The sequence below is a fragment of the Nansenia antarctica genome (genome assembly GCF_963989245.1).
Source record: "Nansenia antarctica genome assembly, chromosome: 5".
In the NCBI taxonomy this organism is placed as follows: Eukaryota; Metazoa; Chordata; class Actinopteri; order Argentiniformes; family Microstomatidae; genus Nansenia; species Nansenia antarctica.
Genome location: NC_137690.1, coordinates 17,152,023 through 17,177,022, shown reverse-complemented (window position 1 = coordinate 17,177,022; position 25,000 = coordinate 17,152,023). Strand labels below are relative to the sequence as shown.

Genomic DNA, 25,000 nt, shown 5'->3' with positions numbered 1-25,000 from the left:
ACTAATGATGTTACTTAATGGAAGCATAGGGGTAGTGGTGGTCTAGTGGATAGTGAGTTGGACTTGTGATCAGAAGGTTGTGAGTTCAAATCCCGCCTGAAACCACACCACTACTAGTGTGCCCTTGAGTAAGGCACTTAGCCCTCAGTTACTCCAGGGGGAATGTCCCTGTAATTTGTAATTGTAAGTCGCTTTGGATTAAAAGAGTCTGCTAAATGTCAAAATTATTAAATTATTAAAATTAAGCATATACAGGGAAAATAGAAAGGGAAGACAGCTCCCTTGGCTACACTGAAAGGTCATGTTTTACAGACACATGATCCCCTAGAGCCTAGACTAATATAACATTCTCTCCCAGTAATGTCGGTTTGAAACCAGTTTAAGACACTAAAAGAGAGACCAACCCACTTATCAAGGCACTCAATTAAAATGTTATGATATGATCAATGGTCATACTATTTTGACGAAGGCTGTTTCTGTGCTGTGATTGGATCTAAAACCTGATAGGTAGGTTATAGGCCTATAATTAAGGATCGTATTATCTAGATTTGACCTTTTAAGTAGAGGTTTCACTACAGCAGTCTTAAAAGCAGTAGGAAATATACTTTTTAGTTTCCAATGAGGTATTAATCATCTTAAAAATAGAGCCAAACAATCATATACATTCTTGAGGAATTTAGTAGGGACTGGATCCAGAGTACATGTTGAGGAGCTGATCTGAGTAACAATTTTGCTGAGTTCAGATTGCATAATATTGCTAAAACATCAACATTTCGGGAGCTATATGAGCAATGCCCGTCCTTATAGAGATCACTTTGTCTTTAAAGAAGCTTGAGAATTCTTCACATTTCAAAGCTGATGCCTGACTGAGTATCAAGCATGACACCCAGTTCACTGTGCTAATAGTAATAGTGCTAATAAATATTTAGATTTTGTCAGCATTTACTGTGATGTTGTGATGTGGGTTCAAATCTCAGTATTGCTGTGCCTGGGATGGACCGTGTCACAGTGGCACCAAATGTTCCAAGACAGTCACTTTAAAAACTAGTAAGAATACATCCATGTCATCAATGTTTGGGGCCAGCATGTTTTATTGGTGCATGAACGGACATTGTTAGAGTTATAAACAGCCGTGGACTTTTTATTTGTTGCCTTTTTTAAGTTGCATTTTGTCTTTGTTTGAATGTGTAGTAGTGGATAAGGCCAACCAGTAGCCACTCCTGAGACATTACTGCAGAGAGTCAGTAGGGAAGTTCCAGGGGAGGGAAGGCTGTGGCGCTGGGCCTGTGATCTGGAGGGGAGTGACTACTGGATGCAGTCCCAGCCAATCACAACACAGAGTGTTCCTATTAGGTGCAGGGGGATATTAGGTACAGGGATATTAGGTGATATTAAGAAAAGAGAAGACATGGTGGTACAGGGGCATTTATTAGCCTCTTGCCTACGTGTGTGTGCAGCATTCTGTCTCTACATGCCAGAGTTGGGTGTGACTGTCCCTCCCCCCCTGAGGTGACATGACTGCTCATAGGCAAATTCAACAGGTTCAGTCATAAACTTCAGGAACACGCTGCGTCCTGCTTGTGTGTGTGGGTGTGTGGGTGTGTGGGTGTGTGTGTGTGGGTGTGTGGGTGTGTGTGGGTGTGAGTGTGTGAATGAGTGTGGAGGGGGGTGGGGGGGGTATGGGTGTGTGTGGGTGTGAGTGAGTGTGAGTGTGTGAGTGAGTGTGGAGGGGGGTGGGGGGGGTATGGGTGTGTGTGGGTGTGAGTGAGTGTGAGTGTGTGAGTGAGTGTGGAGGGGGGTGGGGGGGTATGGGTGTGTGCGTGTCAGACACAAGCTGAGTCCTGCTCCATGAGAGTTCTGATCCAAACTGTCACGCTTTGGAGGAGGAGGAGGAGGTATAAGAGTGTCTTTGAAGTGTTTTATGTTTGATGCTAAGATGTTCAGACAAACTGTTATTCTGCCAAGGAGCACAGGCCTGGGGGTGATCATGGTTTTGATGGTTTGTTCATATTCCACTTCCATGCTTTAACTTCAACTACATAATCTCTTACATACTCTCTGATCTCTCTATTGTTCCTCAAATCAGATGTGCATACTCTCACCAATGGCCAAGGAGCTGCTAATATGAAGCTGGAAAAGGACACATCATTAACTGTGAAGATCCAGGGGACAGGAGTAGAAGCCTTTGAGCTGCAGGTAAAACACAAGGACAGAGTAATACTGCAATAACTTCCTTTCCTTTCCTTGTCTCCTTTCCCTGTCTCCTTTCCCTGTCTACTGTCCCTGTCTCCTTTCCCTGTTTATTGTCCCTGTCTACTGTCCCTGTCTCCTTTCCCTGTTTATTGTCCCTGTCTACTGTCCCTGTCTACTGTCCCTGTCTCCTTTCCCTGTCTCCTTTCCCTGTCTACTGTCCCTGTCTACTGTCCCTGTCTCCTTTCCCTGTCTCCTTTCCCTGTCTCCTTTCCCTGTCTACTGTCCCTGTCTCCTTTCCCTGTCTCCTTTCCCTGTCTACTGTCCCTGTCTCCTTTCCCTGTCTACTGTCCCTGTCTACTGTCCCTGTCTCCTTTCCCTGTCTCCTTTCCCTGTCTACTGTCCCTGTCTACTGTCCCTGTCTCCTTTCCCTGTCTCCTTTCCCTGTCTACTGTCCCTGTCTACTGTCCCTGTCTACTGTCCCTGTCTCCTTTCCCTGTCTACTGTCCCTGTCTACTGTCCCTGTCTACTGTCCCTGTCTTCTGTCCCTGTCTACTGTCCCTGTCTTCTGTCCTTGTCTATTGTCCCTGTCTCCTTTCCCTGTCTCATTTCCCTGTCTCCTTTCCCTGTCTATTGTCCCTGTCTACTGTCCCTGTCTATTGTCCCTGTCTATTGTCCCTGTCTTCTGTCCTTGTCTTCTGTCCTTGTCTTCTGTCCCTGTCTTCTGTCCTTGTCTATTGTCCCTGTCTTCTGTCCCTGTCTTCTGTCCCTGTCTACTGTCCCTGTCTACTGTTCCTGTCTCCTTTCCCTGTCTCCTTTCCTTGTCTTCTGTCCTTGTCTTCTGTCCTTGTCTTCTGTCCCTGTCTCCTTTTCCTGTCTACTGTCCCTGTCTACTGTCCCTGTCTACTGTCCCTGTCTCCTTTTCCTGTCTCCTTTCCCTGTCTACTGTCCCTGTCTCCTTTCCTTGTCTTCTGTCCTTGTCTTCTGTCCTTGTCTTCTGTCCCTGTCTCCTTTCCCTGTCTACTGTCCCTGTCTATTGTCCCTGTCTCCTTTCCCTGTCTACTGTCCCTGTCTTCTGTCCCTGTCTCCTGTCCCTGTCTTCTGTCCTTGTCTATTGTCCCTGTCTCCTTTCCCTGTCTCCTTTCCCTGTCTATTGTCCCTGTCTATTGTCCCTGTCTATTGTCCCTGTCTACTGTCCCTGTCTATTGTCCCTGTCTATTGTCCCTGTCTTCTGTCCCTGTCTTCTGTCCTTGTCTTCTGTCCCTGTCTCCTTTCCCTGTCTACTGTCCCTGTCTATTGTCCCTGTCTTCTGTCCCTGTCTACTGTCCCTGTCTCCTTTCCCTGTCTCCTTTCCCTGTCTCCTTTCCCTGTCTACTGTCCCTGTCTACTGTCCCTGTCTCCTGTCCCTGTCTATTGTCCCTGTCTTCTGTCCCTGTCTTCTGTCCTTGTCTTCTGTCCCTGTCTTCTGTCCTTGTCTATTGTCCCTGTCTTCTGTCCTTGTCTACTGTCCTTGTCTATTGTCCCTGTCTTCTGTCCTTGTCTACTGTCCTTGTCTATTGTCCCTGTCTTCTGTCCTTGTCTACTGTCCTTGTCTATTGTCCCTGTCTTCTGTCCCTGTCTTCTGTCCTTGTCTATTGTCCCTGTCTTCTGTCCCTGTCTTCTGTCCTTGTCTATTGTCCCTGTCTTCTGTCCTTGTCTATTGTCCCTGTCTTCTGTCCTTGTCTACTGTCCCTGTCTATTGTCCCTGTCTATTGTCCCTGTCTACTGTCCCTGTCTATTGTCCCTGTCTATTGTCCCTGTCTTCTGTCCCTGTCTTCTGTCCTTGTCTTCTGTCCCTGTCTTCTGTCCTTGTCTATTGTCCCTGTCTTCTGTCCTTGTCTACTGTCCTTGTCTATTGTCCCTGTCTTCTGTCCTTGTCTACTGTCCTTGTCTATTGTCCCTGTCTTCTGTCCCTGTCTTCTGTCCTTGTCTATTGTCCCTGTCTTCTGTCCCTGTCTTCTGTCCCTGTCTTCTGTCCCTGTCTATTGTCCCTGTCTTCTGTCCCTGTCTCCTTTCCCTGTCTCCTTTCCCTGTCTTCTGTCCCTGTCTTCTGTCCCTGTCTTCTGTCCCTGTCTCCTTTCCCTGTCTACTGTCCCTGTCTACTGTCCCTGTCTACTGTCCCTGTCTCCTTTCCCTGTCTATTGTCCCTGTCTATTGTCCCTGTCTTCTGTCCCTGTCTATTGTCCCTGTCTTCTGTCCCTGTCTATTGTCCCTGTCTATTGTCCCTGTCTTCTGTCCCTGTCTATTGTCCCTGTCTATTGTCCCTGTCTATTGTCCCTGTCTTCTGTCCCTGTCTATTGTCCCTGTCTATTGTCCCTGTCTTCTGTCCCTGTCTATTGTCCCTGTCTACTGTCCCTGTCTTCTGTCCCTGTCTACTGTCCCTGTCTACTGTCCCTGTCTCCTTTCCCTGTCTCCTTTCCTTCCCTGATTGTAACAAGAGAAGAGGCCAATGTGGTGGACAATGGATATACCCTCTCTGTGACTGTCTCATCTCCTGCTGTCCTTCTGTGTGTGTCCTTTAGTGTGTGTCCTGCTCTGAGTGTCCTGCTGTGTAAGTGAAAGTGTGTGTGTGTCTCGGCAGGTCCATGGTTTCTGGCTGGTCCAGGATGCTGTGATGGCTGTCCTAGGGAGAGAGGAGGTATGTCCTCGCTCCAGCATTTCATTGGCCCTGTCTGGGATGATCCTTGACCCTCTGGTAGAGCTCCAGAGCCTGAAGGGGCTCAAACCTGGAGCCATACTCCGCGTGGTTGAGGGTAAGAGACACCCTCTCTCTCTGGCTGAAACACCTCCCGCGCAAACACTCTTACAGTCAAGTTGCTGCAAATGGCGGTAGAGCAACAACCACATCAGAGCAGAAGTCCTGGCACAGAGATAAGCATAACGTGCCAACTAGTTTAGCAGCTTCTTTCTTCACCTCGTCTGGATGACCTTTATATTTACATTTTTGGTATTTAGCAGACGCCTTTAGTAAGTGAGTCATCGCAAGAAAAAGTCATCTATGCTAAGGCCAGGGGCCATTGGCACTCATGCTAGAAATAAGAATTTGATATTATTCTTTTTTACATATTTTATTGACAGTAGAGAAACTGCACAGGGGGATAGAGGGGATGAAGAGTTACAGTTAAGGTGTAGCCTGAAGAGATGTGTGTTTAGACTACAGCAGAAGTGACTCTGCAGTCCTGACAGCAGTGGGAAGCTCATTCTACCAGCGGGCCACCAGGAAAATGAAAAGCCTGTGTGTGTGTGTGTGTGTGTGTGTGTGTGAGAAAGATTTGATTTGATTTGATTTAAGGATCCCCATTAGAAGCACAAGGATGTACCTTTAGTCTTCCTGGGGTCCTCCTGAACATACAAAATACAGACATACAGACATAAAAAAATCTACAAAAGGTAAAAAGACACTCAGTCAAGCTAAGTGTCTATAGTAAAAACATAGAGTACGAGACTATAAATGACAATCGACATACCAATTGTGAGCAATACCGACTTGTGGAATAATCAGGTATGATCAATTGTACAGCAGTACAGGTATAGTCAATTGTACAACAGTACAAATAAGCTCACAAGACAAAAAAATTATAATAGTATATTGCTAAACAATTAGACGAAAGAAAGAGTTAGAACTAGAATATTAAAAATAACAGTCATCAGTCATATTCAAAAATAATAAATCAGACACACAAATGTGCCTCTCTGTTATTTGGCAAGGAACATCTTAGTAATTTTTTTGAAAGTTGACTTATTATTAACCTTAGCTTTAATGTCCTTCGGCAGAGAGCCACGGACCTATATATAATGGTGCGTTTTGTGTGTGTGTGTGTGTTCTGATGGCAGTACTCCCATGTGTATCTCTGGAGGCAACAGGATGATTGACAACGTTAATGTCTCCAAATAGTTTCTCTTTACCACAAGTATACACGTTGCAATGGAATGTAGGTTAGCTGACAGAGCTGCCAGAGCTATAAATTCACAGAATTTAGTGTGTATTAAGCTGACAACAAGTGGAATTAATGAGAACCAACTGAACAGTTCACTGTTGTTCAAATATGTAACAGCAGCTGGTGAAACCCGGGAACAAGTCGGCAGGCGATCAAATGTTCAGACTTTTATTCAGAAAAGTGTAAATAAATGTCAACGTTGTTGAAAATCAATGACACACTTGCTAGTCAACTAACACAGCTTGTTTTGTGAGATAAGTAGTGTCATAGTTAACTAGGTAGTAGTGGGGATTACTCACCGAATCCATTGCATTGCAATATTTTGGCTTGACTAGCAAGTGTGTCATTGATTTTCAACAACGTTGAAATGTATTTACATTTTTCAGAATAAAAACCAGAACAATTTGATTGGTTGCTGACTTGTTCCCGGTTTCACCAGCTGCCATCACATATTGTTGTTTATGTTCCTTCTTCTCCAGAGCCGTACTCTCCCCGTTCGGCCAGAATTCACCTGGCACGTGTGCTGGAGCTGCTGAGAGGTGCAACGCAGGACGCACTGAGAGAGGGACGCTCACCCAGCCTACTGGATACACTCACACACACTGCAGGTACACACACACACACACACACACACACACACACACACACACACCACACACACTTTGTGTTGCTAAAGAAGAAGGCTAATGATGCTGTTGAAGCTGAGACAATATGGAGGATTTTCTAAATAAGAATCTACAACAAAATCGGTGACTTATAAAATAAAATAAAATCCTATTATTATTGATGGGGACAATTTTGCCTGTTTCTACTCTCACTCTGCAGACTCTGGCCCAGCCTCACCCAGTGGAAAAAGCCTGAAACGCTCATCCAGCAACTCAAAAGCTGAACCAGCCAACCAGGATGGAGGTCCTCCTGAGTACCTTCTACCGGGATCCACAGACAGACCACTGTTGGCCCTGCTACCACACAGCTCACAGCAAGAGGTACACACGCGCACGCACACGCACACACACACACACACACACACACACACACACGCACACATGCACATGCACAAATGAACACACTGACATTGTTCTTCAGGTTCCGAGCTGTCTGCAAGACCTGTCACTCAGCTGTTGGAACCCGCCCCCCGGACACCGGAAGCTGCAAGGAGACTTCCTATACATCACCATGGTGACACTGGAGGGACGCAAGTTTGATATCACATCCTCTCCACGAGGATTCTTCATTAACAAGTGAGGATGCGGTGCTGAGTTGTACTTCCATATCAAACAGCCATGTTGAGGTTTAGAACAGTGTTTCTCCACCATGGGTCAGTTGGCCAAAGCAAAGTGCACAATAAACATCTGTTATAAAACGCTGGATTGACTTTACTACGGTCTCCTGTGCTTCTTAGGTCCACAGTAGAAGTGTTTGATCATCGTCCTGCTGCCTCCACTCCAGTCTGCCACTGTCTCACTGACCTGCTCTCTCACATCAGCCCTGGCTTTAAAAAGGCCCTCATCACTCTCAGAAACAGGTAACACACTATGTATGTATGTAGATTGTACATTTATTATGTCTGTATGTCTGTATTTTGTATGTTCAGGACCCCAGGAAGATTAGAGGTACATCTGTGTGCTTCTAATGGGGATCCTTAAATCAAATCAAATCAAATATTTCTCACACACACACACACACACACACACACACACACACACACATTATTTGATGCATGCATGACAAAACCAATCCTAAAATCTTTGTTGATTTTGTAGTGCAGTATGGGTAATGTATTGCGTGTGTGTAAATTGACAGAAGTGTACATTCATAATCTGTTTTATCTTTGTGAAGGAGGGCTCCTCTGAAAAAGAGAGCTTGGTCCTCAGTAGGACCTTTCCTGCCTAAATAAAGGGTTAATAATAATGTAGAACACCCTTGTTCTAGGCCCCAGCTGTCCCCTGTGGAGGTGATGCCCACTCCCTACCGCACCCTGAGCTGGCTGGGCCCCTCCTCTGGCCCCCGCACACACAGAAACCCCTTAAGCAGGCTGGGTCTGGACGAAAATGGAACACAGGTTGGTCTCCATATAGGAGAGCTGGTGGGAAGATGCTCCTGTTTGTGCATACAGTAGGATGTTGTTTTGTGTATGTGAGTAACGCCTAATGTTTAGTGTTCAATAATGTGTGTGTGTGTGTGTGTGTGTGTGTGTGTGTGTGTGTGTGTGTGTGTGTGTGTGTGTGTGTGCGTGTGCGCGTGCGTGTGCGTTTAGGGCCCAGACTGGAACGAAGGGATGCAAGCAGCTAGAGATCTTCCACAGGACAGTCAGGAGGAGAGGCTGCAGAGAGAGAGAGCCCTGCTACAGGTAACTCCAAACCCTTACTTCAGTAGGGGGATTTCCGGACCAAGCGGAGCCCTGCCCATAACATTCTTTCATAATGTGTTGTAACTAAACCCTCTGTCTCTCCATTCTCTGTTCCTCTCTCTCTCTCTCTCTCTCTCTCTCTCTCTCTCTCTCTCTCTCTCTCTCTCTCTCTCTCTCTCTCTCTCTCCTTTTCTGCAGGTGAATAGTGCGTTTGTGTGGGCGGCGGCTCAAGGGGCAGAGACTGTGATTGATGGCTGCGTGGAGCCAATCACCGGAGGCCCTGATGACCCAGCCTTCATGTGGGGCGGGCTGTTCCTGAGCCAGGGGGGAGCAGGGCTGATGCTGGGTGGGGAGAGGGGCCGCAGGTGAGAGAAAATAACTTGATAATGGCTATGATCATAGAGGGTAACTGTTATACCTATGAACATACCTTCATACCTATGAGTATGAACACGGTAACATTAAATGTTACTATAGTAACGCTAGTACTCTACAAACAACATTGTAGAAATATCATGTTTCATAGGCATGTTAGTAATTGTGTTAGTAACAGTTGCATACTGTAACCCCCCCCCCCACACACACACACACACACACACACACACACACACACACACACACACACACACACACACACAGGGCTGCTCAGAGGAATGAGCTGACAGGAGTCCAAGCATACAGTAACCTAGAGGGGGCGCTACAGGGGCTGCACACCCTGCCCACTGCCACTGTAGACTACAGAGGGATCCGCCTATCTGCCCAAGGTCTCGCCCCTGGCCTGGAGAGCTCAGAACAGGGTCAGGGACCCCAATCGTCTGCCTCCAGGTACAACTCCTCTTAACCTTCGTCATCATCTACTGTAGCTAGATCTAGAGAGCTGGGCTACCCATGCTTTCATTGGTTTGAATGATAGATAGTTACACTCATTCTACTTCTCTGCTCTCCTCCCCCCTTCAGAGGCCAGCTGTATGGTCTGGTCGCAGGACCCCAGGAGTCCCCCCACCGCCGTCGCCTCCTGGAGCTCCTAGCCCTGGCCGCCAAGGGCCTCTCCCTGCAGAGACACGCTGTCGTGGGGCCCAGCGGCCACCAGGTGCCTCTATTCACCTCGCTGGACGCCCAGGGCCTGGTGGGGGCGGACGGGAGGTTCTACCTACTGGACCTGTTCAGGAGCTTCCCAGCAGATGCCAACTACTTCCCCGTCGAGGGAGGCCCTGGGAAGAAGGAGAAGGAGGGCTGGCCAGAGCAGTACCAGTCAGACACCGGGCTTCCCAGGTTGTTTCCTCATGGTCTCTGTAGGCTGAGGCCGGAGCTGCTGCAGGCCTTCATCCAACACAAGTGAGTCCTGTAGAGGTCGATTTCATCACTCGCAGTTTTAGAGCAAAAGATGCAACGTGTTTGTCTTTATGAGTGGATGGAAAATGTAAGTCTAGCCTAACTCATCTTCCCTCTCTCCCTTCCTCGCTCCCCCTGTTTCAGGCATTCCCAGTTCAACAAGCGGGCCAAGGAGAGAATGGAGGAGAACGGAGGGGTGGAGGAGTGTGTGCAAGCAGGTGGGGAGTGTTTATGTTATACATAAATACATCTGTCTATGATAGTTTTGCGTTGAATTATCAGTAATGGTAGATATTTTATTGATTTATTTCATGCTTGCGTGTGTGTGTGTGTGTGTGTGTGTGTGTGTGTGTGTGTGCACGCGTGTATGTGTGTGTCTGTGTATTTACAGGTAACCCTCGAGGCACTGACGCAGTTCGAGGTGCTTGTAAAGACGTGGGCTCTGTCAGTGACATCATATTCGAGATGCGCTTCAATCCAAACGTCTTCTGCCCAGGTATCCAATCAGTCACACACCCCACTACATCCACCCCCCCCCCTCACCCAGCCACCCCCACCCATCCTGTGTATGTATTCCAGAGTATTGGAACAAGGCCTTTCTTATTGGAAGCTGAGAAGTGTTTACAGTTATTGTGTGTTGTGTTGCCCCACTGTGTGTAGGAGTGGTGTTCCCCCCCGTTGACAACGAGGAGATTAGACTGCAGGAGAGACTCCTGAGAGAGGCTGCAGCCTCCATCATCACCCAACAGATACCGGCCTTTGTGAGTGTAGTTCTTCTCTTCCTGTTGTTCAGTCTCTCAATTGGTTAAATATGCTAACTGTGTGTGTGTGTGTGTGTGTGTGTGTGTGTGTGTGTGTGTGTGTGTGTGTGTGTGGGCATCAGATGGCGGCCTGCCTGGAGGTGAGTGAGGCGCCTATAGATGGTGCTACACTGAAAGAGGCACTACATCAGAAAGGCATCAACCTACGCTACCTGGGTCAGCTGATCAAGGCCATCGGCAAATCAGAACACAAAGAGCAACTCAGGCATATAACGGTCAGTTCACTTTATGTCATGGTGAAACTTCAGGAGCTGTGGAGTAGCTCCCTAACCCTTCTGATCTCTTTCTCTCTCCCTATGTCTCATTCTCTCAGAGGTTGGCTGTAGGTGAGATTGTAGTTCGTTCTGCAAGGACAATCTTCAACAACTTCCTACAGGTACTGTTTCTAGAATATATACGTTTCTAACTTTTCTCAGTCAGTCCTTATTCAGTAGTCAGTTTAGTTCGTAACTCATAATGTTTAATGTCCACACTGGGTGTAGAGAAAGCTGATCCTAAGTCAGTTAGTTAGGGATGGGAATCGAGAACCGGTTCCAAATTATTCAATGCATCAGAATCGTATGCCTCCGAGGTTATCGTTTCCTCTTATCGATGCTGGCATGTTGCCCCTCGGAACAGAGTTACAAGGGGTTGTGGTTGAAATCTTCCCTTATGAAATGGGACAACCCTTCAAGACCCTGATACGTCAACAGTAGTATAAGTTTCACACAATCAATCGATCAAACAAGTCATCAAATAAAAAATACTCTTGTGTTCAGATATTATACTCTGTGTTCAGAGACTTGAAATACTAAAACAGCTACATTGACGCTGAAAACCTGTGTAGGCCTACTTTTTTCCCACACAGAAAATGTATCAGGAAAGTAGAATCGATAATGGAATCGGTATCAATAACATCTTATCAATTCCCATCCCTAAAGTCAGTTGTTCAGGGCAGAGAGTACCCTCTCTCATCTTCAAGCAAGAAAAGTTAGCTTTTGACATCACATGTTGACATCACATGGGGGGTCCCTCAGGGGTCTATTCTTGGTCCCTTGCTCTTCTCCCTGTACATGATCCCATTAGGTGGAATCATCAGAAAACATGGTGTAATTTTTCATAGTTATGCTGATGATACTCAGCTGTACATATCAGTATTGCCTGATAATTCACATGCACTAAGCTCGCTGGAGAATTGTCTCCGAGATATAAAACTTTGGATGTCCAAAAATGTTCTACAACTAAATCAGGACAAAACTGAGATTCTTGTCATTGGACCAAAACCACAAAAAGACAAATTGTCGAATACGATGGGAACCTTGCTTTCAAACTGCAAACATGAAGCTAACATGCTTGTTTATAAAGCTCTCACTGGCATAGCACCAGAATATTTGAAAGACCTTTTGCTAGCATATCAGCCCAATAGAGCTCTCAGGTCTTCTGACGCTGGTTTTCTCTGTGTATCACATGTACAAAAGAAGAGATTTGGTGAGGCTGCATTCTCATTTTATGCACGCAAATTGTGGAATGCACTGCCAGTTTACATTAGGGATGCAACCTCAGCAAATATGTTCAAATCAACACTAAAAACCCATCTTTTTAATATTGCCTTTAAATGACTAAATAATTAAATTAAGATTATAAAAACCCATCCTTTTAATATTGCCTTTAAATTACAAAATAATTAAATTAAGATTATATAATGATTAAAGCACTTTGAGCTGCAACGTTTGCAGGAAAAGCGCTATACAAATAAAGTTATTATTATTATTATTTACTACTCTCATCATAGTGAGAATCTTTTTGTAACCGGTGGTAATCTCAGCTCTTCTCTCTGCAGGGTGTGGACACCTCCAGTCTCTCTGCAGCTGTCAGTCACTTCCTCTGCTGCCTATTGGTTCCTCACTTCAGTACCACCCCTGCGGCGGAGGAGCCGAAGAAGCGGTCAAAAAGACGTGGCCGGGGGGGTGGAGCCTCGGACACCACGGCCTGGAGCTCACTCAGTGGAACTGAACTCTGGAACCTAATTGACCAGGAGGCAACAGACACCTATAACATCACTCACAGCCTGGGGTGAGAACATTCAGTCAATCTAGTGTCTGTCTGTCGGTCGGTCGTATAAATCAATTCATCATTCTATCATCATTCAAAATTGTATCTGTACAGCTCATTTGTAAAGTCATGCAAATGTGTAATGCTATGTAATTGTATCCATTGCAGTTCTGGTCCTGACGACTTGGTAGAGCTGTATTATGGGCTGCAGAAGATGTCTCTGCTGAGAGAGTTCTGTCTGAAGACTGGAGTACAGGTAAAGAAGATAGTATAGATACCTGGAGTACAGGTAAAGATAGTATAGATACCTGGAGTACAGGTAAAGAAGATAGTATAGATACCTGGAGTACAGGTAAAGAAGATAGTATAGATACCTGGGTGGGAGTATAGTCATGTCCCTCACCATCTTTCTGTCCCCACAGCTGCGACTGAGAGACTACTTCCTCGACAACCAAACAAAAGCCCCCATTGGTCCTGATGATGTACTGAACATCTTCCCTGTCGTCAAGCACATCACCATGACAACGACCGATGCCTCACGAGTGTTCCGTGTCGGTCAGAGTAGTGTTGAGAAAGGTGAGAACTTGCAGTCGAAAACCATTACAATACTCTTTTTCAAGGCGTTGCAATGTTTTAATAAGAGTTACAATGTTTGCGATGTTAAATGATACATGCATGGTTTTGCTGTTGTCACTGAGGATTTGTGCCGCTCGGGATGTGAAACATTTCAATAAAGTGAAACCTAACCTGTGTCTGTGGCGGCCTCTCAAGGATTGTTGGACCAGGCGTACGGCCATCTGAAGGAGGCAGCGTACCTGTTTGGTCGCGTGTGTGACGACCTTATCCCAGAGGCCTGCCACTGTCTCAGCCTGCTGGCCAGAGTGTCTTACCTACAGGGACATCCAGCAGAGGTACACCAGTCTCACCCATAATGTCACATCTATTAAGGTTCCAACGTCGCCCCAGTAAGGTTGTTTGGTTGTCCATCTATCCAATAGGCCTGGATGCCACATCATTGCATCATGCCACATCATTGCATGTGACACCCCTTCTTCCTTAGGCCCGCAGTGTCCAGTTGAGAGCAGTAGTCATCAGTGAAAGAGTGTTTGGCTTTGACCATCCGAACACCATCAAGCAATATGTGAGTACTGTACTACCTCAAAACCACACAGCCACTGCATCAACACCAGTCACCAATGACCACAATACTGTATGTACTGTATGTGTGAGGCTTGAGTGATCTAGCCCAGCGGTGACTGTATGTGGTGTTTATAATGTGTGTGTGTGTGTGTGTGTGTGTGTTCTGCGTAGGCCCTGCTGGCGGTGTATGTGTATGCTGGAGGGGAGAATGCTCTGGCCCAGAAGTGTCTACTCAGAGCTCGCCTTCTGGTGCTGATGGTTCATGGAGAGGACCACCCCTACATCGCTACACTGGACGTGAGTTCACTACAGCTACGTTCTCCTTCAACTCGGTATTCATCCACATTCTCTCCACAGAGAAAAGATTTATGTTTTCTCTTTCTCTCAGAGCTGTCTGGGGTTACTAGTGACAGGAGAACAGGCAGGACAGTTCCTACAGAGCGCACTTAGACTCAACACTTCATTCTTCGGCCCCGTAGACATGCACACGGCCCTCAGGTAATTGGGTCTATAACCTGTGTCTTTACAGAATGGGTCAGTAGTCTTACTTGTTCTCTCAGTGAAAATCTCAGGAGTTAACGTCTTCTCTCTCTTCTCTCCTCCCCTCTCATCCCTTCCCTCCCCCCCTCCTTCCACCTGTGTCCAGTCAGCACCTGTTGTCTCAGTGGATGTGTGGTGAAGGAGACTACCGTTCTGCTATGAGCCATGAGAAAGAGGCCCTCTCTGCCTTCACAGTCCTGGTCAGTACTGTGTGTGTGTGTGTGTCTGTCTGTCTGCCTGTCTTTGATGGTGTATAAGGAAGGCCTAAGGAAGGCCTAAGGAAGGGGCGGCTGTGGCTCAGGAGGTAGAGCCGGCGTCTAATGATCACAAGGTTGGCGATCGATCCCCAGCTGGCCACATGTCGAGGTGTCCTTGGTTAAGACACTGAACCCCAAACTGCTCCCAATGAGCGGGCCGGCACCTTGCCGCCATTGGTGTGTGAATGTTTGTGTGAATGGGTGAAAAGGTGCTATATAATAATAATAATGGCCTTTATTTGTATAGCACTTTTCCTGCAAACGTTTACAGCTCAAAGTGCTGTGCCTTTAAAGCACCTTTCTCAAACAACAAAAAGAAACACAACAAACAAAAAAGCAACTATGGAGGATAGTGTGAGTCAGGACCCATGCCATGCTGTACGAAGGCAAGTGTTCAGTGTATAACTCAGTTCTCTCTCTCTCTTAGTATGGTGAGGATCACCCTCAGACGCAATGCAGCTCAGAGTTCCTGCGTTCCATTACCCAGCAGGCAGTACGTGTGGAGCGTTCTCTGAGGCAGGGAGCGGCTGAGGTCACAGGCACGCAAACACCTGAGGTAAACATACACACGTTTCATGCATTCCACAAACCCATCCTCCAATTTCTGCCTCCCCTAACTGATACACACACATTCATACATACCCAGTTTGTCCCTAACAAACAGTGTTGTGATCTACATATGTGAATATGAACTGAGTGTTCTGAGTGTTGATCATTCTGTCACTTCTGTCCTTAGAGTCTGTCCCCCTCGACTGAGACCACTCTGGAGCAGCTGGCTCTAGTCACAGGGATCAGGAAGAACATACAGAGGTACTGTACCACATGTACTAAAGTGCAAAGCACAGTGAACTATTATGCCAGGACGGTGTGTGTGTGTGTGTGTGTGTGTGTGTGCGTGTGTGTGTGCATTTAACCGACATGTAAATAAACATAGATATGTCTTCTCCCAGTGCCCAGCTCCAGGAGTTGAGACAGAAACGTATGGAAGAGAGGGCAGCAGAAGAAGCGAACAACATCAAATTAAATGATGCACCAGAAGAAAAACCAGCGGAGGCTGAGAACGGAGGCCAGGGCGAGGAGAGCCCTGTGGGAGAGGTGGATGAGGAGAAGGCTGAGAACGGAGGCCAGGGCGAGGAGAGCCCTGTGGGAGAGGTGGATGAGGAGAAGGCGGAGGATGGAGGAAGTGCTGCCCAGGAGACCAGCAGTGAGAACCAAGAGGAGAAACCAGAGGAGACAGCTTCAGTGGAGAACATCGCCCCAGCAACAGCTAATGGCCTTCAACAGGAGCCCACTGAGCAGGAACCATCAGAGGAGGGTTCAGTAGAGGTGGGTTCAGTAGAGGAGGGTTCAGTAGAGGAGGGTTCAGTAGAGGAGGGTTCAGCAGAGGTGGGTTCAGTAGAGGTGGGTTCAGTAGAGGTGGATTCAGTAGAGGAGGGTTCAGCAGAGGAGGGTTCAGGGACAGACATCTTAAAGGCTGAGCAGCACACAGGGCCAATGAATGGAGAGGCAGAGCTGAGTGCTACAGAAGAGGACACTGAGCCACAGAATGGATTGGACCTGGAGTCTGAGGGTGATACAACAAGCAGCAAGGTTAAGATCGCCATCGAGAAGCCTGGATCAAGTTCGGTCGAGTTCAGCGGTGTGAACGGAATGCTGGAAATCACTGCTGACCAATCAGGGCCTGAAGTTGTTGCGAACGGAGAGGCCTCAACAGTTGCTGGCCAATCAAAACTAACCTTGATCATGGCAGAGGGAGCCATTACAGCTAACGGAACAGCAGAGGACTGAGAAAGGGTGGAACCCTGGCAACATCCTGGAAGATTGACGGATCAAATGACTCATTAGATAGGGGTTTGGATTCCACCGAAGTTGTGTTATTGCAGGTATTGTTGCAGTAGAAGTTGATCTCACTTCTACAGGGCCAGATATTTTTTCATCCTCAAATGATTATTGTTAAAAGGTACAGCAGGGTAATCAGATGCTACAGTAGATCGGTCAGCTGGAATGAGGCAGTCAGGAGTCTTGGTTGGAACAGATGACTGAGGGAAGAGTGAAGAGGAGGGAGAGAGGAAGAGAAGCAGAAGTAGAGAGAAGAATGGGAAGAGATGGGAAAGAGGAGTGTGCCACTGTACCATGCTCCACTATCTGAGGCCTGGGAATGTATTATGGATATCGGGAGTGGGCTGCACTGTTTTTAACATTAAACGTTTTACTCTACTGACTAAGCAATGATCTTGTGTTTCTTTTGTTTCCTGTGGCATATACTGTGAATGCATTCACTCAACAAAAAGGACCTGACACATTAATGACCATTATACCATTTCTGAACCAAAATATTACATTTACTAAGAAATAGAGCAGATTTGGTAAGCTAATACACATTTAAGAAAGGTATTCATTTGAGGTAATACATATTACATACAGTTGAAGTCTGAAGTTTACATACACTTAGGTTGAAGTCATTAAAACTCTTTTTTTAACTACTCCACAGATTTCATATTAACAAACTATAGTTTTGGCAGGTCGATTAGGACATCTATTTTGTAGTTTATCCCAAGAATTGTTTACAGACATTATTTCACATATATTTCACTATATCACACTTCCAATGTGTCAGAAGTTTACATACACTAAGTTGACTGTGCCTTTAAACATTTTGGAAAATTCCAGAAAATGATGGCTTTAGAAGCTTCTGATAGGCTAAATTACATAATTTGGGTCGATTGGAGGTGTACCTGTGGATGTATTAGGCCAAACTTCAAACTCAGTGCCTCTTTGCTTGACATCATGGGGAAACCAAAATAAATCAATTTAAGGGCCGCTCAGTTAAGTAAAAGCCACTTCTCCAAAACCACCATAAAAAAGCCAGACTACAGTTTGCAACTGCATATAGGGACAACAATCTCAAGTCAAGGCATTGGAGTGGCCATCACAAAGCCCTGACCTCAATCCTATAGAATATTTGTGGGCAGAACTGTAAAAGCGTGTGCGAGCAGGGAGGCCTACAAACCTGACTTAGTTACACCATTTCTGTTAGGAGGAATGGGCCAAGATTCTACCAACTTATTGTGGTAAGCTTGTGGAAGGCTACACGAAACATTTGACCCAAGTTAAACAATTTAAAGGCAATGCCACCAAATGCTAGCTAAGTGTATGTAAACTTCTGACCCACTGGGAATGTGATTAAAGAAATAGAAGCTGAAATAAATCAATCATTCTCTCTACTATTATTCTGACATTTCACATTCTTACAATAAATTAGTGATCCTAGCTGTTCAAATGTATTTGGCTAAGGGGTATGTAAACTTCAACTGTACATTCCACAGATAAGCAGATCCCATGATACAAAGGAATTCAAACACACCCAGACACACCCAACACACATGCACACGCACGCACGCACACACGCACACACGCACACACTTGTGACATGTTGACCTCGTGTTCACAACATACTTAAGGGGTGCTGGTGTAAAAAGAGAGTATAACACCACCTACATGCTTCTAGACCTTTGTGTCCTTGAAAGGGAAGCATTAAAGAGATGAACTCCCCAGATGCTCAACCCTCTGTATCCCCTCTCTGTCTCTCTCTTTATCAGCTCTGTCATTCTCTCTGAATGATCTCCAGGTCAGGGCAGTGTTGGTACTGCGGCTCAGGTGGGTTAGCTCCGGTGAATTGCAGAAGTTTGCTGAGGCTGCTGGCTGGGAAGGTGATAAGGGCGGTGTCGTTGAACACATCGAGGAGGCGGGAGGGGCAGGGAAGGGGCCACTCCTCACACACACTCACAGCCTGAGACACGCAGGGCAGTTAAGGGTTAAAACGCTCCAGAGACAATGTAAACAGACTGTACAGCTCTTCCTATACTGGTTTTTACTGATTATTACTGGTTCTGCACTTCTTGTAAAAGGATACGTCTGCTATGTAGCTGTAGTCTCGCTGAAGTTCTCTCTGCACCATCCTGGAGGGAACACAGAGGGCAGTGTTTCAGCGGGTCACACACACACACGCACACACACACACACACACACACACACACACACACACACACACACACCTCTCTTGTATGCCACTGAAGCTGTTTCCTATAATAGTCAGTAGAGGTAGGGTTTCTCTGCTCCAGTTCTTCCACAGAAGGTTATTATACAGAGCCTTCCCACAATGCATCAGGTAGAACAGAGTGGGCCTGGACACCAGCCGCTTCCCTTCCTGTAGTACAGATGAAAACAAATCACAGTCACACACATGGCTGCTTTCCTACCTAGTTCTCTCACACATGTCTACACACACAGCCCACCTTACCTCATTCTTTGTGAGCACAGTGAGGCCCAGCTCTCTTAGTACCTCTCTCTCCCCAGAGGAGAATACAGGGTCATACACAAAGCACCTCTGCACTGGGATCTAGAAGGGAAGAGAAGTACAGCAGCATAAGAGAGTACAGTACAGTGTGTGTGTGTGTGTGTGTGTGTGTGTGTGTGTGTGTGTGTGTGTGTGTGTGTGTGTGTGTGTGTGTGTGTGTGTGTGTGTGTGTGTGTGTGTGTGTGTATGTGTGCGTGCGTGCGTGTGTGTGTGTGTGCGTGCGTGCGTGTCCGTCCTCTGACCTGTAGTGCGTCCAGCAGAAGTAGCAGCATAGCTAGCTGGTAGCGAGCTGAGACACATGAGGAGAAGGAGCCCAGACCATAACATACACAATCCAGTGGACTGTCAGGGGTTTCAGGGGCCCGGTCCCCTGTCTCGGGCCCACGGTCACAGCATGCAGGCGGGTCCCCTTCCTCCTCTGGAGGTCCAGGGGGGTATGCAATCGGGAGACCCATCAGCCGCACTGAGGAGAAGAAAGGGCTGGATCATCATGTGTACACAATAACACACGGGAGCTGGGGGCTGTGTTGGTCTGAAGCACAAAAAGCTTGGCAATGATAGCTTCTCACCTTTCCACACCAGCCAGAAGTCTGCACACCTCAGCTCAGACCTACAGAGGGAGAGACATGACTTCATTAACCAAGCTATATATGTTGTATAGCTGATGACAGTGACACTGACATGGGGGCATGAATCAGTAGGACAAATACTAATAAGTATGTATTGTGTACTCACATAGTTTCTCTGACTCGCTGCTTGGTTCGCTCTGTGTCCACAGCCCCGGCATGTTCCAGGTCCTGACCAGCCGTATGAGATGTCTTTCCCACCCGGGCTGCCCCCTTCCGCCGCCGGGGGGCCACCTGCCACTCCTCGCTCCCCTCAGACATCTCGTGAGCTTAGAATTATAAGGTTCTATCTCCGTTTAGGGTAGTTCAGAGATATTGAGCGTCAAAGTTTTTACATTCCATTATGTTCTGAGAGATGGAACCTTTGTATTTTATGAATTACTAACTGAAACATTTCAACATTTTAAAAATAACACCACACAGGCATTAATAAACACCTAATTTAACAAACAAATTTCGTTGTTTGGTACCTGTACTATATCAATGACAATAAAGACCATTCATTCTAATGGATCAGATTATGTAAAAAAAACTCAATTTTGACAAAAATGGAGATAGAACCTTATAATTCTAACGTCACGATCTGTCGCCAGCCACTATTATTACCTGTCTACAAAATACTCAACGATCATAACTTGAACCGACTTTGAACACGGCAAGTTACTAGTCTATTTTAGTTCAGAAAATAAATGTTAAAACGTCCATATATATTCCATATATATTCTATATGAAATATTTCCGTTCCAGATAACGTGCACTAATACCAATTAACGACATAGTTTGTTCGATCGTTTCTACCAAATATCCAGTAACACGTGGGACTGTTGATAGTGATACACACACACGCCGTTCCTCGTTTACTTCCGGTTAGAGTGCCAACCGGAAGTACTCGGGTCATTTCGAGGCGCGTTACGATCGTAGCTCTCTAGTTGTTTTCAATTGACTCTTGCTGTCTTGAACAACTGATCGGTCCAAAAGTAACCACAGGTACATTGTTACGCTAACAACTAAACAACTTGTTCCATTTCTTTCAATTGCTAACTAGCTGCCGATCAACTCGTAAGCTAACGTAGCTATATGTGTAGCAGTAGTATTATTCTGGTTCTTAGGGACCCTGCTTAGCTCTCTAGCTAGCGGAACTATCAATCTGACTATCACTCACTTTGCTTAGATCCAGAATGTCCTGACACTGTCATGGCCTTGTACTCCTATATACTATATCCATACGATACTCGTATCTATACGATCTAGGCAATCCGAGGTCAATAGACTGTGTATGTATGCACTAAACCATACTGTCTGTCTTTCTTTCCTCTCAGATACCTGATCATGTCTATGTCCCACCTGTACGGGCGAAGGGGGGAGGAGGAGGAAGACGGAGTGGAGATAGAGAAGTTCGAGGTGACAGACTGGGACCTGGCTAATGAGTTTAACCCGGAGCGTCGCAGACACAGGCAAACCAAGGAAGAGACCACCTACGGTATCTGGGCAGAGAGAGACTCGGACGAGGAGAGGCCCAGCTTCGGAGGCAAGAGGTGAGGGTCCGAGTCCTGTCACGATCCAGTCAACTTAGTGTTCTGATTGCCCAACAACTGATACGTCCACAAAATAGGTCAGAACTGCTAGAGTGACAAAAGTCTGTCTTTACCAGGGGTGCAAACGTGTCACCTTTCTGCTAAATTAGCCGTTTTTATCTCAAAATATGTCATCCATTTGAATTGTGGAGATCTGCAAAAAAAATATTTTGGGTGGGAGGGGGTCTAAGTCTCATCCAAGTCACATGATGCGCGAGCTAACTAATCTTCCTGTCTGCTGAACTCCACTACTGTTGAAATAACTTTTAGCTTCAGGGAGCTAGGTACAATTCCAGACAGCATAGAGAATACAGTCACAGTAAACTGTTTTCGAGGTGAACTGATTCTGCAGGTGTTAAGGTCAGGGCTGCCGCTACTTACACATGCATCATTGTTAGACCACCGTTAGTGCTTGCGATATCTATTTAACACCATTAGAGCTAGCGCTATCCCCCCCCTAAGGTTAGCCGCAAAAAAAAAAAAGGGTCACCTTTTTGGGCCATCACCAGTTTGCACCCCTGTTTACTAGAATGCCTCTGTCGTTGGCATGGGCAGAAGCTGATGTTGTGTTATCCCTCTGCTGCAGTCTCACAAAGTGCAGGACTGCGTGCAGTCAGTGAGTGCAGGACACTCAGCATCCAACGAACAAGTTATTTTCATATTCCCTGTATAATGGGACACTAACAGCATATGCGATTATATATGTGTGGCTGTCTCTGTGTTTCAGGTCAAAGGATTACTCTGCTCCGGTGAACTTTGTGAGTGCAGGGCTCCGTAAGCCTGCAGCAGAGGAGAAACAGCAGCAGCAGCAACCAAGGGACGAAGGTTCTGATTACTCTGATGAGGATGACCCACCCCCTGCACCCCCACCCCCTCCCCGTGAGACGGCACCCAAGAAACTGCAGACGGTACGTGTGTGAGAAAGGAATGTGGTGTGATAGTCTCCTGTGTGATAGTGAAAGGGGTATCAAGACTGAGAGATTGATTTTGGCTGACTAGCATGTTAACCATTAGGGATGCACGATATGCATTTTTCCCAACCGATACCGATACCGATATTTACCCGCTTCTCGTGGCCGATACCGATACCGATACCGATATTATTATTATTATTTTATTTTTTCTTTCCTAGCACCAGGGGAGCTCCCCCTCCCAAATTTCGTTGTTTGGTACCTGTACTATATCAATGACAATAAAGACCATTCAGATATCATTTCACAGTTGATAACCTGTAGTTCATGCACACCTGAAGGTAAGAAAGGCTATGTAGTGAGCAAAGATTGATGATTTAATATTCCATAGTGATCTCACCAAATCTAACTTACATCACTATTGTTAACACAACAAAGAGAACACTTCTGAGTCTTCAAATGTTCATTTATTATTTCCTCTAACAAACAGAATCTGTTATACAGTGCACAATGCTTTTTTTAGCCAAGATCTGGCCTCCTTTTATGAAAACAAAAAAGGCTCACCTAAGAGTAATTAGATCAAAAAAGTGTCAAAAATAAAGTGCACCTTGTGCATCAGTCAATACAAAAATAAAGTGCACCTTGTGCATCAGTCAATACAAAAATAAAGACTTTTAAAGAACCAAAAGTTGTATAGAACTTGTACAGAAACTAGTGCCAAATGGCTGCTTAGTCTGCAGATAAACAGAATGATACAAGGCACATAGTAGGCTACACTAGTATGCTTAATAAAGCAACTGAAAAGGGCTAAGCATACTGACTGGACTAACGTCAGAAGTCCATATGTCCGTGGTAAAACTTATCTGGCTTACGCTAGTATCGATCAGACTATGGATGTGTGTGGCGACTGTATCATACAGAGCCGGCAGGCACACGTCTGCAAAATAGCGGCGACTTGGGAGTACATACCGGGGCTCTAAATGTGAAATTAGCTGGCGAAATCCTTTATCTTCTACTACAGAGAAAGGCTGGTCGTCGAGGGCCATCAACTCCATTATTTTTTCATTGATGGCTTGAGCCTTTGAGCTGTCTCGAGTGAACTTCCTGCTGTTTTCAAATGCGTTTTCAATAGGCACCGCGGATTTTTTTTCCGTGGCTGGGCTAACGTGTTCTGCTGCGAGTGCTTGATATTCCTTCCATACAGCGTGCTTGCAATGGTGATTCTTCAGGTGACTTATTAGATTCGTTGTGTTGTAACTCTTTGCCCTTTGCCCTCCTCTCCGAACTTTTGTTGAACATGTATTGCAAATTGCAAACGCAACATCTGCCTTAGAAATTGTGAAGAATGTCCACACAGGGGAAGGCATGTTTCGCTCGCGTCTCGTCTATACAAACTGCGTGCCTGAGCGCGGAACCCGGAAGCAGAGTGCGGAAACCGGAAACCGGAAGCAGAAATATTTCCGGCTTCATATTATCGGTTTAAATATCGGCTAATTTTATAATAAATACCGATACCGATAAACATTAATTCCTCAATATCGGGCCGATAAATATCGGTGCCGATAATATCGTGCATCCCTATTAACCATTGTATCTCTCTTCCTCTGCCTGTCTCCCCCTACCCCATGTCATGTTTCAGGGTGGTAACTTCCGTGGCAGTCAGTCCCAGAGAACTGGATTTGCAGGGGGCATCCGGTCAGGACAGGACCTGGGCAACTGGGAGAAACACACACGTGGGATTGGTCAGAAACTCTTACAGAAGATGGGCTACGTACAAGGGAAAGGACTCGGCAAAAACGCACAAGGTGGGTATGGCTTGGGAGGAGAAAGAGGAGGAGAAGACTCTGTTTAGATTGAATAAGAATATGATGATAGGAAATGGATACGTGGTGATGCATATCATTTAAAACAATCACTCTCTGTAGGTATTCTTAACCCAATTGAGGCAAAGCTTCGCAAGGGGAAGGGGGCAATTGGTGCCTATGGCAACGAGAGAACCAAGCAGAGTCTACAGGACTTCCCTGTTGTTGACTCAGAAGAGGAGGAGGAGAAGGTAAGGCCCTAAAACACTTCCTTTCCATGTGTCCTTTTCTCCATGACCGGCTCACCTGTTAATGGGAGAGGTGAGGATTAGATGGTGGACACTGCAGGTAGTTCTGAGCAGAGTTAACAATGTCTTGTTGGTCGCCCCCCACCTCCCTCCCTCCCTCTCTCTCTGTGCAGGAGTTCCAAAGGGAGCTTGGTCAATGGCGTAGGGATCCAGCCGGCGCTGGAAAGAAGCGGCCTAAGTACTCCTACAGGACTGTAGAGGAGCTGAAGGCCAAAGGCAAGCTGGCTGGACGGACCACAACCACACCTGCAGGAGAACTGGCCCAGGTTAAGGTGAGGTGGAACACACACACACACACACACGCACAGATTGAACCACATTAATTGCTGTTTCACTCCCTCTTGTCTCACTCCCTCTGTTTTCCCTCTCTCTCTTCTCCCTCTCTCTCTAGGTGATCGATATGACTGGTAGAGAACAGAAGGTGTACTACAGCTACAGTCAGATGACCAACAAACACAGTGTACCAGAGGAGGCTCCACTGAGCGTGTCCGCACGCGAGCAGAAGAGTACGGGCTTTGCTCTCCCCGAACTGGAACACAACCTCCAACTGCTGATCGACCTGACCGAGCAGGACATTCTACAGGTAGCCTTCAACTCTTGAGTTCCTGACCCCTTGTCTTCTCTCTTAACACAAGAAATAACATCAGTCCCTTTTATAATGATCCACCAGACCCCCCCCCCCCTCTGCAGAGGTCTATTCCACAAGACAAATGATGCCTCTCATCATGTAAACCTTAACTGTATTGATCTCTCTCTCTCTATGTAGTCTGCCAGACGTCTGCAG

At 46.3% G+C, this 25,000-nt stretch overlaps 3 protein-coding genes across 3 annotated transcripts in view; 2 read left to right on the top strand and 1 right to left on the bottom strand.

Moving 5' to 3' along the window:
* LOC308157812 (clustered mitochondria protein homolog) overlaps nt 1-16,426 on the top strand; it is a gene marked incomplete at its 3' end in the record, with an annotated part of 19,361 nt that extends 2,935 nt beyond the window's left edge. Inside the window, exons 3-29 of the mRNA XM_080531413.1 lie at nt 2,087-2,196; nt 4,811-4,982; nt 6,647-6,775; nt 6,993-7,153; nt 7,254-7,408; nt 7,570-7,692; nt 8,100-8,229; nt 8,425-8,517; nt 8,716-8,882; nt 9,157-9,342; nt 9,475-9,852; nt 9,994-10,067; nt 10,241-10,345; nt 10,510-10,610; nt 10,733-10,885; nt 10,984-11,046; nt 12,490-12,722; nt 12,870-12,957; nt 13,124-13,277; nt 13,473-13,612; nt 13,762-13,842; nt 14,013-14,138; nt 14,230-14,339; nt 14,488-14,581; nt 15,066-15,194; nt 15,375-15,448; nt 15,589-16,426. Coding sequence (XP_080387539.1) covers nt 2,087-2,196; nt 4,811-4,982; nt 6,647-6,775; nt 6,993-7,153; nt 7,254-7,408; nt 7,570-7,692; nt 8,100-8,229; nt 8,425-8,517; nt 8,716-8,882; nt 9,157-9,342; nt 9,475-9,852; nt 9,994-10,067; nt 10,241-10,345; nt 10,510-10,610; nt 10,733-10,885; nt 10,984-11,046; nt 12,490-12,722; nt 12,870-12,957; nt 13,124-13,277; nt 13,473-13,612; nt 13,762-13,842; nt 14,013-14,138; nt 14,230-14,339; nt 14,488-14,581; nt 15,066-15,194; nt 15,375-15,448; nt 15,589-16,426 — 4,367 coding nt within the window. The remainder of the gene's footprint in view (nt 1-2,086; nt 2,197-4,810; nt 4,983-6,646; nt 6,776-6,992; nt 7,154-7,253; nt 7,409-7,569; nt 7,693-8,099; nt 8,230-8,424; nt 8,518-8,715; nt 8,883-9,156; nt 9,343-9,474; nt 9,853-9,993; nt 10,068-10,240; nt 10,346-10,509; nt 10,611-10,732; nt 10,886-10,983; nt 11,047-12,489; nt 12,723-12,869; nt 12,958-13,123; nt 13,278-13,472; nt 13,613-13,761; nt 13,843-14,012; nt 14,139-14,229; nt 14,340-14,487; nt 14,582-15,065; nt 15,195-15,374; nt 15,449-15,588) is intronic.
* A 609-nt stretch (nt 16,427-17,035) lies between these two features.
* srrd (SRR1 domain containing) lies at nt 17,036-19,882 on the bottom strand (the record flags this gene model as incomplete). Its single annotated transcript, XM_080530617.1, has 7 exons — nt 17,036-18,428; nt 18,552-18,597; nt 18,694-18,845; nt 18,939-19,037; nt 19,238-19,458; nt 19,565-19,605; nt 19,731-19,882. 7 exons carry the CDS (start codon nt 19,880-19,882, stop codon nt 18,243-18,245), a joined length of 897 nt encoding a protein of 298 aa, XP_080386743.1. The 3' UTR covers nt 17,036-18,242.
* A 653-nt stretch (nt 19,883-20,535) lies between these two features.
* The window catches only part of tfip11 (tuftelin interacting protein 11), a 16,792-nt gene continuing 12,327 nt past the window's right edge, over nt 20,536-25,000 (top strand). Inside the window, exons 1-8 of the mRNA XM_080530799.1 lie at nt 20,536-20,608; nt 20,941-21,156; nt 21,923-22,103; nt 23,746-23,911; nt 24,032-24,159; nt 24,330-24,488; nt 24,608-24,799; nt 24,983-25,000. The exon at nt 24,983-25,000 is cut by the window's right edge and continues 162 nt beyond it. Coding sequence (XP_080386925.1) covers nt 20,951-21,156; nt 21,923-22,103; nt 23,746-23,911; nt 24,032-24,159; nt 24,330-24,488; nt 24,608-24,799; nt 24,983-25,000 — 1,050 coding nt within the window. The 5' untranslated portion in view covers nt 20,536-20,608; nt 20,941-20,950. The remainder of the gene's footprint in view (nt 20,609-20,940; nt 21,157-21,922; nt 22,104-23,745; nt 23,912-24,031; nt 24,160-24,329; nt 24,489-24,607; nt 24,800-24,982) is intronic.